The 13,422-nt window shown below is 66.8% G+C and overlaps 3 protein-coding genes across 4 annotated transcripts; 2 read left to right on the top strand and 1 right to left on the bottom strand.

Annotated features, from left to right (window-relative positions):
- The first annotated feature begins 1,663 nt into the window (after window positions 1-1,663).
- On the top strand, window positions 1,664-7,207 carry BCAR1 (BCAR1 scaffold protein, Cas family member). 2 transcript variants are annotated; one of them, XM_042886137.1, is made up of 7 exons: window positions 1,664-1,737; window positions 2,522-3,211; window positions 3,777-3,926; window positions 4,102-4,206; window positions 4,461-5,609; window positions 5,791-5,880; window positions 6,130-7,207. In XM_042886137.1, exons 1-7 carry the CDS (start codon window positions 1,726-1,728, stop codon window positions 6,643-6,645), a joined length of 2,712 nt encoding a protein of 903 aa, XP_042742071.1. In that variant the 5' UTR covers window positions 1,664-1,725; the 3' UTR covers window positions 6,646-7,207. The 2 variants fall into 2 exon arrangements, with proteins under 2 accessions (XP_042742071.1, XP_042742070.1); XM_042886136.1 differs by lacking the exon at window positions 1,664-1,737 and having other exon boundaries at window positions 2,169-3,211.
- A 1,458-nt stretch (window positions 7,208-8,665) lies between these two features.
- On the bottom strand, window positions 8,666-10,387 carry LOC122188096 (chymotrypsinogen A-like). The gene is made up of 7 exons (XM_042886139.1): window positions 10,318-10,387; window positions 10,117-10,220; window positions 9,936-10,015; window positions 9,781-9,859; window positions 9,152-9,332; window positions 8,933-9,066; window positions 8,666-8,855 (listed from the first exon to the last, which is right to left on the bottom strand). The coding sequence occupies exons 1-7, from the start codon at window positions 10,385-10,387 to the stop codon at window positions 8,694-8,696; spliced, it is 810 nt and encodes a 269-aa protein (XP_042742073.1). The 3' UTR covers window positions 8,666-8,693.
- A 1,206-nt stretch (window positions 10,388-11,593) lies between these two features.
- Window positions 11,594-13,315, top strand: LOC122188081 (chymotrypsinogen A-like). Its single transcript, XM_042886112.1, has 7 exons — window positions 11,594-11,663; window positions 11,761-11,864; window positions 11,966-12,045; window positions 12,122-12,200; window positions 12,649-12,829; window positions 12,915-13,048; window positions 13,126-13,315. The coding sequence occupies exons 1-7, from the start codon at window positions 11,594-11,596 to the stop codon at window positions 13,285-13,287; spliced, it is 810 nt and encodes a 269-aa protein (XP_042742046.1). The 3' UTR covers window positions 13,288-13,315.
- Window positions 13,316-13,422: the final 107 nt, after the last annotated feature.

Here is a 13,422-nt window from a genome sequence, read left to right as displayed (position 1 = left end):
GGGGGGGAATAAAACGCAATAGAAAAGCACTCCGTTTGCTATTTCCACCACCTGCCCTCCTGCAGAGGGCCTGGCTCAGAGCCCCCAGCTGAACTCCCCCCGAATGACCGCCGCATCCCCGTGGGCTGGGAGCTGTTTGGGCAGTGCTGAACGGCCCCTTGTGCTCGGCCCCAAACAAGGCTGCCATTGTGTGTGCCCGCCCCATGGCTCCGCTGTGGGGTCCCGTGTGGGATCCATCCTGGCTCCCCGTTGCGCAGGCTGCAGAGAATGGGAACGTGGCTATTTTCTCCCAGGCGAGCTGTGGGCTGTGCCAGGGCATGGGCAGCCCTTTGGGAAGGAGCAGGGCTGGCTGCAGCCTGACAAAACATCTCTGCCCCTGGTGAACGTGTGCCCAGCACCCGGAAAGGCGCGGGGATAAAGCCCTGTTGTGATCCTGTTGGGTCCCGTGATATTACAAGCCAAGAGGAATGTCCTCATTATTTCCCCAATATTGAAGTCTAATAAATCCCCGGCTGCCTTACAGGATTTATTTATCCGTTCATTGCTAGGAGACTCAGTCCCGTGTAATCCTATTGCTGCTCCGGGAGAAGGGAGGCAGCTTTCCGAAGGACGGAGCCGTGAGGAAGCGGCCAAAAGCCAGAAGCCAAAAGCCTGGGCTCCGTGCAGGGCCCCTGCTCCCATTGGGGCAGCTCCAGCCCCACGCAGGGCCCAGTGCCGCCCCCTCCCATCACGGCGGTCCCACAGAGCTGTGCCTCTGCTCGGTTCTGGGCTGGGTTCACTGATATGTCATGGAATCATTGAATCGTAGAAAGGTTTGAGTTGGAAGGGACCCTAAAGGCCATCTGTTCCCACCCCTGCACTGAGCAGGGACACCCACAGCTCCATCAGCGCTCAGCTCCCTGACCTTGGCTGTGTGCAGGGATGGGGCAGCACCAGCTCTGCGTGCAGCCTGTGCCCCACTGCCCTGAGCGCGAAGGACTTCTTTCTCAGCTCCGATCCGAATCTCTCCTCTTAGTTTGAAACCACTTCCTGCGCTGTCACTGAACAGCCTGTCCCCATACCCTCGGCACACAAAACGGGGCTCCTGCAGCACCTCCCCACGATTGCTCCACGTGGAATTTCCCTTCAGTTTTCCTTTCGGCACCGAATTCCCTCGGGGCTGGGAGCAGCACGGGACGTTCCCCGCGGGGACGGGACGGCAGCCGGTCGGCGACCCTCGGAGCCGCGCAGCTCCGTGCCCGGCTGCGGCCCCGCGCCGTCACCGCGGAGCGGAAGCCGCCGAGTTCCGCCTGCGGTCTGCGGACGCGACCGCAGCTCCTCCGCCCCCGAGGGGACGGACGGCTGCGGGGCGGCATCGCGGCCTCGACGGGCAGCGCCCAGGGCGGCCTCGTGCCTCCCACGGGCAGGAAAAGCCCGAAAAGGGCAGGGAAGCCCCGACGGACGGCGATAGGACCGCCGGCTCCGGCCCCGAGCCCGCCCCCCCCTCCCCCCGGCCCCCGGCGCGGCCCCGCTCCCTCCCGCCGCAGCGCCGCCTCCCGTCGGTGCGGCGCAGCCCATGGGCGGGGCGGGGCCGGCGGGCCCGGGCTGGCACGGCGCTGGAATGATCCCTCCGGCGCGGCCGCCGCCGCCGCCACCGCCATCCCGGCCGGCCGCCCGCCGCAGGCCGCGGCTCTCCGCATCGCAGTAGGGCCGCGCTCGCCGCGGGGCCGCGCCCGCCGGGCGAAGATGAACTACCTGGTGAGCGGGGTCACCTTGCGGGGCGGGCGGCGGGGGCCGGGGGGAGGCCGGGCGGCGGGGGGCCGGACCGGGCGCGGCGATCGGCGCCGCTCCGTTCGCAACGGCGCGGCCGGACCCCGAGCGCCGGGAGCGGGGAGGCCGTCGGGCGGGGAAGGAGCGGACGGGGCCTCCGGGAGCGGATCGCGGCCCCGCCGTCACCGCCACCGCCCCCCCTCCGGCCCCGGGGACGGCGTGCCGCGAAGCGCCGCCGGTGGCGATCGGTGCTGCCCGTCCGCTCCGGGCACGGCTCGTCCCGCGGCTGCGGGTGGCGGGGATCCGGGAACGCTTCCATTGCGGGGCTGCGGAGCGCTGCCGTGAGCACGGCGGCAGGAGGGCACCGAGGGAGGGAGAACCGCACGGGGCACCGCGGCATCCCCGGCGGGAGGGGCCGGCAGCGGGCACCGACACACGGACACACGGACACACGGACACACACGCGTGCCCCCCCCATCCCCACACACACACACACGCGTGCCCTCTGCCCGCCCGGCGGCCGGGGGGGAATTCTCTGTGCGGGCTGAGTCACCTCCATGGCACTTCCTCCCCGGCGGGAAGGGGAGGGAAAGGCAGAGGAGGTCCCCGAAACCGGGAGGCGCGGGGGGTCTGTCCCCTTCCCGGCACCACCTCCGGGAAGGATGGGTTGAGCCGGAGCGAGGAGGAAGAGCGCCGGGGCCGCTTCGGGTGCCGGGCAGCCCTGTGAGCCGGGATGACTCCCGACCCGCCCCGGCGCGGGGGTCTCTCGCAGAACGTGCTGGCCAAGGCGCTGTACGACAATGTGGCCGAGTCGCCGGACGAGCTTTCCTTCCGCAAAGGCGACATCATGACGGTGCTGGAGCGCAACACGCAGGGCCTGGATGGCTGGTGGCTCTGCTCCCTGCACGGCCGCCAGGGCATCGTGCCGGGGAACCGCCTCAAGATCCTGGTGGGGATGTACGACAAGAAGCAGCAGCAGCAGCAGCAGCAGCAAGCGGCCGGGCCGGGGCAGGGCCAGGCGCCGCCGGTGCTGCAGCCCACGTTGCCGTACCACCACCAAGGGGGGTACAGCCCGCTGTCACCCGCCTCGCAGTACACCGCCATGCACCCTTCCTACGTGCCCCAAGGGGACAATGTCTACTTGATGCCGGCTCCCGGAAAGGGGCAGCAGGGCCTCTACTCGGGCTCGGTGCCCACCGGACAGTTTCCCCCGGCTCCGGCCAAGCAGCCTCCAGCCTACCCGAAGCAGACGCCGCCCCACACCTTCCCCAGCGCCGGGCAGGAGATCTACCAGGTGCCCCCGGCCCTGAGCCAAGCGGCGGACGCGTACCCTGTGGGCTCTGCCAGCCCCCCCCAGGATATATACCAGGTTCCTCCCTCGGTGGCTCAGGCTCAAGACATCTACCAGGTGCCCCCGTCTTTGGATGCGAGGAGCTGGGAAGGGCCCAAGCCCTCAGGAAAGGTGAGACGGGGGTTTGGGTGCGGTGGTGGTGGGTGCCGTGCGGCTGGGAGTTGCTCGGGCTCCGTTCTGTGGTGTGGGCTTTCGGAGGAGGGGGAGGAGACGGCCCCAATCCAGCGAGTAAAAGGGGCCACCAAGCGCTGTGCCTCGTGGCCGGGGCACCCCATTGCTTGAGAGCATCCCACAACCTCCTGTGGCTGCCACACACCACGTTGCACCGAGATGCGGGCAGGGATCTGGGCACATCCTCCGGGCATCGGCGGGTCCCTCGGTACCCAAATTAATCTCCAGGTCGCCGTTCCCATTCGCGCAGGGCGGCCGTGCCGGCTGGGCTTTGTCTCTAGCCGAGGCTCGCTGCTATAAATAACCGGTGATCTCATCTCCGTCCCTCCGGCGTCACTGCACTGAGCGCGGTGACAGCGGCAGGCTGGCCGGGGAGCGCCCTCGCGTGGGCACCCACCGCCCGGCCATCGCAGCGTGCCGTTCCGCATCCGGCACCGGGATGGATGGGCTCGGAGAGGGCAGAGCAAGGCGATGTGCGGGGCTCAGCGCTTCTCCTCTCTCCTAGGTGTTGCTGCCCACCCGCGTGGGGCAGGCGTACATCTATGACTCCCCCAAGGGCGAGCAAGACGAATACGATTTTCCCCGCCACCTCCTCTCCTCGGGCTCCCAGGAGATCTACGATGTGCCGCCCGTGCGCGGTGCGCTGCCCAGCCAGGTCAGACGGAAAGTGGGGCTGCTTGTGGGGCGGCTCGTGGGGCTGCGGGGTGGCAACGGGGTGACAGGCTGTGGGGATGTGGCACCCAGTGCTGGGCAGTGCCGGGGTCCCCGCTGCGTTGGGTGCTGGGGCTGCTCTCCTGCCCCTGACACGCCGTCCTGTCTCCTTCCGGCAGGTCTATGACACCCCCCCCATGGCAGTCAAGGGTCCCAACGGGCAGGACACGGGGCAGGAGATCTACGATGTGCCCCCCAGCGTGGAGAAGAACCTGCACCAAACAGTAAGTTCCGCAGGGAAAACTTGTGCACCAAAAGAGACACGTGAGGGCGGGGGTGCTGCCAGGCTGCGGCGAGTGCATCGCCTTCCACGTGCCCACGGCGTGCCCAGAGCCAGTGCTTACGTGCAGCAGGGTGCAGCCGGACCCTCGGGCACTGCACGGCTCTGCCTCCCTGCCACACGGCGGCACGTGGGAGCAGGGCTGGTGTGCACGAATGGCTCCAGCTGCACTGACACTGCTTGGCGGTACCCTTGCAGGTATACGACGTGCCGCCCTCCGTCAGCAAGGACGTGCCGGACGGCCCCGTGCGGGAGGAGACGTATGATGTGCCCCCTGCCTTCGCCAAGCAGAAAGCCTTTGAGCCCCCCCGCCACCCCGCGGTGCTCACCCAGCAGGAGCCCTTCCTGCCAGAGGATGTCTACGACGTGCCGCCGGCAGCCGGGAAAGCCGCCCCCGAGCCTTCGCTGTCCCACGAGATCTACGACGTGCCTCCCAGCCTCAAGAAGCTGGGGGGGTCAGCCTTCCCCTCGCAGGAGGTGTATGACGTGCCACGGGACCTGCACGGCCCCAGCAAGGGCTTGGTGGACACGGAGGGTGAGTACATCTACGATGTCCCGCCGCAGGTGGACCGCGAGGCCAAGGCGGCTGACACCAAGCGTCTCTCGGCCTCCAGCACGGGCAGCACCCGCAGCAACATCTCCACCTCCTCACTGGACACGGTGCCCGTGAAGGAGCCGGCCAAAGGGCCCGGCAGAGAGTTCTCCATGGACTTGGACGCTGCTATGGAGATGCTGGCCAAGCTCCAGCTCGGCGTCAGCGGCGCCGTCTCCTGCCTCATGTCCTTCATCAGCACCAACTGGCGCAGCCCTGAGCACATGGAGGCCAACGCTGCCGGCATCCGTGGGGCGGCCGAGGGCGTGCAGGCGGCCCTCCGGGAGCTGCTGGAGTTCGCCCGGGGGGCGGTGGGCAACGCCGCCCAGGCCTCGGACCGCTCGCTGTACGCCAAGCTCAGCAAGCAGCTGCAGAAAATGGAGGAGGTCTACCAGGCCCTGGGGCGGCACAGCCAAGCGCTGGACGCGTGCCACTGGGCCCCTAGCGCCTTGGTGGCCGGCAAGCCGGGCACGGACGACTTGGAGCTCTTCGTCATGTACTCGCGCGGCGTGCCCGACGACACCAAGCAGCTCGCCTCCTTCCTGCATGGCAATGCTTCTCTGCTCTTCAAACGGACAAAGCCGGTGCCCGAGGGCAATGGCCATGGGCCCGCACACCCCTCTGACAAGGCCAGCAGCATCCAGTCGCGGCCCCTGCCCTCCCCGCCCAAACTGCTGGCACAGGAGTTGCCTGAGGGCCCATATGAGAACCACGAGAGTGGCTGGATGGAGGACTACGACTACGTGCACCTCCAGGTGGGCGCGGGCTGGGGGCACCCTGTGGCACTGGATGACACGGATGGGCTTTGTGTCTCCTCGCTTGGCTCTTGTTTTCCCCCTCCTGCTGCGGCCCTGGGAACTGAGGGCGTCCTGGTGTGGGGCTGGGGGCTCAGAGTTTGTGGTTTGCCCCCTTCTCATGGTTTTTCCTTGCTTTCAGGGCAAGGAGGAGTTTGAGAAGACACAGAAAGAGCTGCTGGAGAAAGGCAACATTATCCGGCAGAGCAAGGACCAGCTGGAGCACCAGCAGGTAATGGGGCTGGGGAACGGGCACGGCTCAGTGGGGACCCCGAGGTGGGGAGGGCAGCAGGTTTAGGCTCCTGCTCCCTGTGTGCCCACGGCCACGAGTCCCCCATGGCTCTGTGTGGCACCGTCTGGCTCTTCTCTGGTGCCAGAGGGGATTGGGGCACTGGTCCCGTGCGGCATCCCCTGGGGCGCAGCCATTGCCGTGGGGCTCAGAGGCCGCCCTGCCCGTCCTCACAGCCATCTCTTCCCACAGCTGAAGCAGTTTGAGCGTCTGGAGCAGGAGGTGACGCGGCCCATCGACAACGACCTGTCCAACTGGAGCCCTCCCCAGCACTACGGCCCTGCGCGGGGCGGGGGGGCCCTGTGTGCCGCCGACCGCCAGCTGCTCCTCTTCTACCTGGAGCAGTGCGAGGCCAACCTCACCACGCTCACCAACGCCATCGACGCCTTCTTCACTGCCGTCAGCACCAACCAGCCCCCAAAAATCTTCGTGGCCCACAGCAAATTCATCATCCTCAGCGCCCACAAGCTCGTCTTCATCGGCGACACGCTGTCCCGCCAGGCGAAGGCGCAGGACGTGCGGCACAAGGTGACGCACTACAGCAACCTCCTGTGCGAGATGCTCAAGGAGATCGTGGTGAGCACCAAAGCGGCCGCGCTGCACTACCCGTCACCTGCCGCCTCCAAGGACATGGTGGAGCGCGTCAAGGACCTCACCAACAGCACGCAGCAGTTCAGGATGGTGCTGGGCCAGCTGGCCGCCATGTGATGGCCCTGTGCCGCTGCCCCCCGCGGCCCTCTGCCTGGCATAACAGAGCTGTCACAGAGACTCACGCAGGGCTGAGGGGCCGGGGCCATCGTCCCCTTCCCTCCTCTTCCTCTCGACGTTGGTTTCAGAGCCATGCTCACAGTGCCAGGGGTGCAATCTCTCCCTTCTGTGTTCGTTCCTCTGCTCCAGTCGAGATGGGGCTGGCAGTGGGGCTGCCCCAGTGCCCTGGGATGACGCTGCGGGCTCCGTCAGCACATCAGCCAGCTGTTGTAGTGCTGTGGCACAGACAGACCAAGCCAAGGAGCAGTGGCGGGGAGATGAAGAGTGCTGGCCTGAGTGATGGGGGAGGGGGCGAGGGGCAGCCAGGGGGGATGAGGGGCTCGAACCTTTGCGTTTCAAGTCTTGGTGGTTTCACAGTACCGGCTGTAACTGAAATGCAAACCGACATTGGTGCCTTCTGAACACTGGGGAAGCTTCCTCCGGTTCCCGGAGCCGTGGAGTTGCAGCCGCCCCCAAAACTCAGCCCCCTGGTCCCACAGCAGCATAAAGATTTGCCTAGAAATCCCCCTGGTGCCTGGCTGTGTGTGCGGTGCTGGGAGCAGGCACCCTGTGGGAGCAGCTGGGGTGTCCTGTCCCCAAAAAGCAGCAGTGCTGGAGCGTGGCTGGGATGCCACACGCTTTATGGTAGAGCAATAACATGGGCTTGCTCTTAGCGTCTTGATGTGGAACAGGACGTGGCACTGGCCATGGGCACAAGCAGCAGCGAATTTGCAGTGCTGCACAGCCACAGCCACCCACCTTTGCTGTGCTCATCTGGCACCTACACCCGGGCTGCAATGAAGCTGCTGTGCAGAGGGAGGCAGTGCCAGGGCAGTGGGTACCATGGTAGCCTTGGGCCACAGGCACCCAGAGCCGGAGTGTGGGCTCACAGGGCTGCTGCAGTGCCCCAGCATGTACCTGGTGCACAGGACAGACCTGACCCTGTGCATCCAGCCCCCTGCCCTATTCGTGTGTTCCCTGCCTCAGCTCTCACTGTGACCTCCAGCCCTGTTCCTGTGTGCCCAAGTGCTGGTCACCTTCCTCACCCAGGAGCCAGCTGCATCCCGCACCGTGGGGACCACAGCACCGTATGACACCAGCTCCATCGCATGCACCCCCTTCCCCCACCTCTATCCCTGCTGCTCAGCCAGGCTGCACTGGGAGCTCCAGCTGGCTGTAATGGCTGCAGGTGCCCACCATCATCTTGCCCAGGAGCTCTCCTAGGAGGAATGAGGCAACCAGGTTGCCTCTGCTTGCCTCTGCTAGGAGGAATGAGGCAACCATTGACTGCAGGGCTGTCCCATCTGTGTCCTCATCTCCTGTCCTCATGTCCACCCTGTCACCATTACCTTTCTCTTCCATCCTGTCCCTTCCCTGGCCCCACACAATAATTGCCCATCGTTTGCCCAGACCTGTCCTGCCAGCCCTCCCATCCCTGTCCCATCTCCACCCAGGCCCTGTCTGTGTAGCCATTCCTATCATCGTTTCATTTGTATTCCACGCATCCCATCTAACCTTGTACAATTCCAGATGTTCCCATGGCAGCTGTGTCACACAGTGGGGCATTTGCTCAGGGTCTGTTTGCAATGGGATGAGGGTACCCCGTGTGTCCCAGGATCAGCAGCACTGCCAGCACATGGCACCCCTGGGGCTGGGAACCCCGGGGACCCCACAGTGACCCCTCTGGGCCCCTCACAGACACTTCAGGCCCCTCAGCCTATCCTCCCCCAGCTGCAGTACCACATTCCCCACCAGCCCCACTGCACACAGCGGTGGGGCCTGGCCCTGTGTCCCCGCTGTTCCCTCCCACTGGGCGTTAAGGTGGATCCATGCACTGCACAGCAGCGCTGCTCACTGCCTGCCCCGCTGTGCTGCACGTATGTGCCTGTGCCACCAGCACCAACCCGTGCTCAGTGGCCCTGCCCTGCGCGAGGGGCTTGGAGCACAGCGCTGCTCGCCTGGAAGCACAAAAACAGACGTGTCAGGGAAATGAGGCTTTATTAGGGGCCTCAGTTGGCCGCCATCACGGAGTCGATCCAATCGCGGAGCGCGGTGACACGCGTGTAGACAGCGGGCACAGAGGTGGAGCAGGTGCTGCTGCCCCACGAGACGATGCCCACCAGCGTCCAGGCGCCGTCCTTCTGGCACACCAGCGGGCCTCCGGAGTCACCCTGCGGGCAGAGGGGTGAGGATGGGGGCACGGGGAGCCGGGGCTTTGGGAGTGCGCTTTGGGGCACGGGGCACCCACCGAGCAGGAGGAGGTTCCGTCGGCCCCGGCGCACACCATCATGTTGTAGATGCGCAAGCCCCAGTACTGCTTGCACTGCGCGTTGGTGAGCAGGGGAAGGGCCGCCTGCTGCAGGATGGCCGGCGTGTCCGCATCTGTCAGCGAGCGGGAGGCATCCATCAGTGCCGGCTCAGCCCAGGGCCGGGGGTAGAGACGGGGAGGGGGCCGCGGCCAGGGTACCGTTGGAGTTGAGGACCCCCCAGCCCGTGGTGACGCAGCTCAGGCCCCCGGGGAAGTCGTCGGTGGCCTCGGGCAGGCAGACGGGCGACACGCGGGCGTTCAGCTGCGCTGGCGTGGCCAGCTTGATCAGCGCGATGTCGTTGCGGATGGTCAGCCAGCTGTAGCTGGGGTTCCGGAAGACCTGCGGCAGGGGCAGCACTGACAGCAGCTGCCCCCGAGTGGGGCACTGCGTGCTGGGGGTGCGTGGGGACAGGCAGGGGGCGGGAGCAGGCCTTGGCACCCACTGTGCTCACAGCTGCCCTGAGAGTGGGGACCACCAAGCCAGTGCTGGAGGGGACCCCAGGACCCAGGCAGGGATCCCGTCGGCACTGGGACTGACGGGGGCCCGGTGGGCAGAGCTCCATCCTTGGGGAACCGGGGACGGTGCTGGGACCCAAAGCCGAGTACTACCAAGGGCCCAGAGGGACCCAGCACCACGATGAAGGACTCTGTGGGGACGCGAGCCCTGATACAAAGGGCAATGAGGACGACGAGGGGCCCCAACCCCGTGGACGCGGGGCGCCCACCTCCGCAGCGCTGCCGGCACTGAGCACGGCGCCCGCAGGCACGCGGCCCAAAGCTGGCAGTACCTTGGCGACGCCCAACCTCTGCTCGTCACTGGAGGACTCCTCCCGGTCGTACGCACCCAGCACCACGGTGTCGGTGGTCCTGGGCAGGCAGGCGCTGAGCCCCGGGCACACGGACAGCCCCGGTTGCGCGTCCGCCCCAGCTGCCCTGCACTTACCTGACCCCGCAGTGTGCGGCGGTGATCACCCATTCCTCGTTGATCAGCGACCCACCGCAGAAGTGGAAGTTGCCGTAGCGCTGCCGGAGAGAGCAGCTGTCAGCCCCACAATCGCCTGGCCCCATCCCCATCCCCACCCCCCCCCCCATCCCCATCGCCACCCATTCTGGTGGGTGCTCACCTGCAGGGACACCTGCCAGGGCCAGGACCCGGGCACCGCCGGCTCCCCGTTGACGATGCGGTTGAGGCCGCGGATGACGGGCGTGATGGCGGGCACACCGCAGCCTGCGGGACGGGGACAAGCGTGGGGCCTCGGCCACCTCAGCCCCGCACCCCAAACCCAGCCCTCCACCCACCCGGCTCCCTGGCCTGCCCCACGCACTCGGCAAAGAGCGGGCGGCACGGGCAGAGCCCACCAGCGCCAGGCAGCCCAGCAGCCACAACAGAGCCATTGCCACTCGCGGGAGACAGGCTGGGCATGGGCACAGCGCTTCTTATGGCCCCGCACTGACCTTGTGCCGTGACCTCCAGAGATAGCGCGGCACCGTGTGGGGCCGGCACCTGGCACCACGGCCATCATCCACCCCTGGGAACTGCCCAGACCGCTGGGATGGGGACCAGCCACTGCCAGGCGGCCTTCCTGGAAACGTCCCCAATGGGCACCGTGCCTGTGTGCACCCACTGCGTGCTGGGTGTGCCTGGCAGCGGGCTGCTTGTGCTGGAGGTGGGCCTGCTTCCATGCAGAGGGCTGCCGCAGCTGTGCTTCTGCTGTTGTAGGGCTGGGTCTCTGCATGGTGCTTTGGCAGACACAGGAGTTCAGCCTGCTGCATTTTGTCCTGAGAGTCAGGGCCCTGTGGTATCACTTTTCCCTCACGCAGTGGGGATCACATTCCCAGGGTGCTCTTGGTCCTCCTCATCCTTGGCTTTGGGTCTCTGTGGTGTACCCAGCACCCCAAGGACTGGGTTCTTCCCTTCTGATCTCTACTAGTGATGGGATCCCAAAGCTGTCCCAGCTGTTCTATGCTCAGTCCAGGGCAGTCCAGCAGAGCCTTGAGCATCATCCCAAGGTGCAGGCCAGCAGCTGCTGCATGAGAACATTGGCCCAGGTGTCCCCATGGTCCCTGCTCCCAGCACTGAGCAAACTACCTGTGCCCTCACTCCCACCATGCAGAAGTGCTTCCCAACGTGCAGAGGGAGCCCAGTACTCACTGCACCAGAGTGCAGTCTATTCCTTGGAACCACACTCACATCCTGGCTCGGTCCCCAGCAACACCAGGGACACCATTCTCACTGCGGTGGCAGTAAACAGAGCCAGATCACACAGCTGGTGCCCAGCAGCACAGTGTCCATCAGCTGCGGCAGCCCTCTGCATGGAAGCAGGCCCACCTCCAGCACAAGCAGCCCGCTGCCAGGCACACCCAGCACGCAGTGGGTGCACACAGGCACGGTGCCCATTGGGGACGTTTCCAGGAAGGCCGCCTGGCAGTGGCTGGTCCCCATCCCAGCGGTCTGGGCAGTTCCCAGGGGTGGATGATGGCCGTGGTGCCAGGTGCCGGCCCCACACGGTGCCGCGCTATCTCTGGAGGTCACGGCACAAGGTCAGTGCGGGGCCATAAGAAGCGCTGTGCCCATGCCCAGCCTGTCTCCTGCGAGTGGCAATGGCTCTGTTGTGGCTGCTGGGCTGCCTGGCGCTGGTGGGCTCTGCCCGTGCCGCCCGCTCTTTGCCGAGTGTGTGGGGCAGGCCAGGGAGCCGGGTGGGTGGGGGGCTGGGTTTGGGGTGCGGGGCTGAGGTGGCCGAGGCCCCACGCTTGTCCCCGTCCCGCAGGCTGCGGTGTGCCCGCCATCACGCCCGTCATCCGCGGCCTCAACCGCATCGTCAACGGGGAGCCGGCGGTGCCCGGGTCCTGGCCCTGGCAGGTGTCCCTGCAGGTGAGCACCCACCAGAATGGGTGGCGATGGGGATGGGGGGGGGGGTGGGGATGGGGATGGGGCCAGGCGATTGTGGGGCTGACAGCTGCTCTCTCCGGCAGCGCTACGGCAACTTCCACTTCTGCGGTGGGTCGCTGATCAACGAGGAATGGGTGATCACCGCCGCACACTGCGGGGTCAGGTAAGTGCAGGGCAGCTGGGGCGGACGCGCAACCGGGGCTGTCCGTGTGCCCGGGGCTCAGCGCCTGCCTGCCCAGGACCACCGACACCGTGGTGCTGGGTGCGTACGACCGGGAGGAGTCCTCCAGTGACGAGCAGAGGTTGGGCGTCGCCAAGGTACTGCCAGCTTTGGGCCGCGTGCCTGCGGGCGCCGTGCTCAGTGCCGGCAGCGCTGCGGAGGTGGGCGCCCCGCGTCCACGGGGTTGGGGCCCCTCGTCGTCCTCATTGCCCTTTGTATCAGGGCTCGCGTCCCCACAGAGTCCTTCATCGTGGTGCTGGGTCCCTCTGGGCCCTTGGTAGTACTCGGCTTTGGGTCCCAGCACCGTCCCCGGTTCCCCAAGGATGGAGCTCTGCCCACCGGGCCCCCGTCAGTCCCAGTGCCGACGGGATCCCTGCCTGGGTCCTGGGGTCCCCTCCAGCACTGGCTTGGTGGTCCCCACTCTCAGGGCAGCTGTGAGCACAGTGGGTGCCAAGGCCTGCTCCCGCCCCCTGCCTGTCCCCACGCACCCCCAGCACGCAGTGCCCCACTCGGGGGCAGCTGCTGTCAGTGCTGCCCCTGCCGCAGGTCTTCCGGAACCCCAGCTACAGCTGGCTGACCATCCGCAACGACATCGCGCTGATCAAGCTGGCCACGCCAGCGCAGCTGAACGCCCGCGTGTCGCCCGTCTGCCTGCCCGAGGCCACCGACGACTTCCCCGGGGGCCTGAGCTGCGTCACCACGGGCTGGGGGGTCCTCAACTCCAACGGTACCCTGGCCACGGCCCCCTCCCCGTCTCTACCCCCGGCCCCGGGCTGAGCCGGCACTGATGGATGCCTCCCGCTCGCTGACAGATGCGGACACGCCGGCCATCCTGCAGCAGGCGGCCCTTCCCCTGCTCACCAACGCGCAGTGCAAGCAGTACTGGGGCTTGCGCATCTACAACATGATGGTGTGCGCCGGGGCCGACGGAACCTCCTCCTGCTCGGTGGGTGCCCCGTGCCCCAAAGCGCACTCCCAAAGCCCCGGCTCCCCGTGCCCCCATCCTCACCCCTCTGCCCGCAGGGTGACTCCGGAGGCCCGCTGGTGTGCCAGAAGGACGGCGCCTGGACGCTGGTGGGCATCGTCTCGTGGGGCAGCAGCACCTGCTCCACCTCTGTGCCCGCTGTCTACACGCGTGTCACCGCGCTCCGCGATTGGATCGACTCCGTGATGGCAGCCAACTGAAGCCCCTAATAAAGTTCCTCTCCCCTAACATGTCTTTGTGTCCTTGCTGCAACCCTGGGCTGTGCACGGCTGGCCAGGAGCAGGACGTGTGTGTGGACATGGGGATGCCAACGGAGCTATGGGGACACTTGGGTG

Source organism: Lagopus leucura, unplaced genomic scaffold (assembly GCF_019238085.1).
Source record: "Lagopus leucura isolate 7727_CA_CO unplaced genomic scaffold, USGS_WTPT01 Super-Scaffold_100054, whole genome shotgun sequence".
Classification (NCBI taxonomy): Eukaryota; Metazoa; Chordata; class Aves; order Galliformes; family Phasianidae; genus Lagopus; species Lagopus leucura.
The sequence above is the reverse complement of the archived record's forward strand: the minus strand, read 5'-3'. Positions and strand labels throughout refer to the sequence as shown.

Coding starts and splice junctions, on each gene's coding strand:
- BCAR1 (XM_042886136.1), top strand. CDS start 2,483: ATGACTCCCGACCCGCCCCGGCGCGGGGGTCTCTCGCAGAACGTGCTG. Junction 3,212..3,776: donor GGCCCAAGCCCTCAGGAAAG/GTGAGACGGGGG, acceptor CCTCTCTCCTAG/GTGTTGCTGCCCACCCGCGT. Junction 4,207..4,460: donor AGAAGAACCTGCACCAAACA/GTAAGTTCCGCA, acceptor GTACCCTTGCAG/GTATACGACGTGCCGCCCTC.
- LOC122188096 (XM_042886139.1), bottom strand. CDS start 10,387: ATGGCTCTGTTGTGGCTGCTGGGCTGCCTGGCGCTGGTGGGCTCTGCC. Junction 9,860..9,935: donor GCCGCACACTGCGGGGTCAG/GTAAGTGCAGGG, acceptor CTGCCTGCCCAG/GACCACCGACACCGTGGTGC. Junction 9,333..9,780: donor AGAGGTTGGGCGTCGCCAAG/GTACTGCCAGCT, acceptor CCCCTGCCGCAG/GTCTTCCGGAACCCCAGCTA.
- LOC122188081 (XM_042886112.1), top strand. CDS start 11,594: ATGGCTCTGTTGTGGCTGCTGGGCTGCCTGGCGCTGGTGGGCTCTGCC. Junction 12,201..12,648: donor AGAGGTTGGGCGTCGCCAAG/GTACTGCCAGCT, acceptor CCCCTGCCGCAG/GTCTTCCGGAACCCCAGCTA. Junction 13,049..13,125: donor ACGGAACCTCCTCCTGCTCG/GTGGGTGCCCCG, acceptor CTCTGCCCGCAG/GGTGACTCCGGAGGCCCGCT.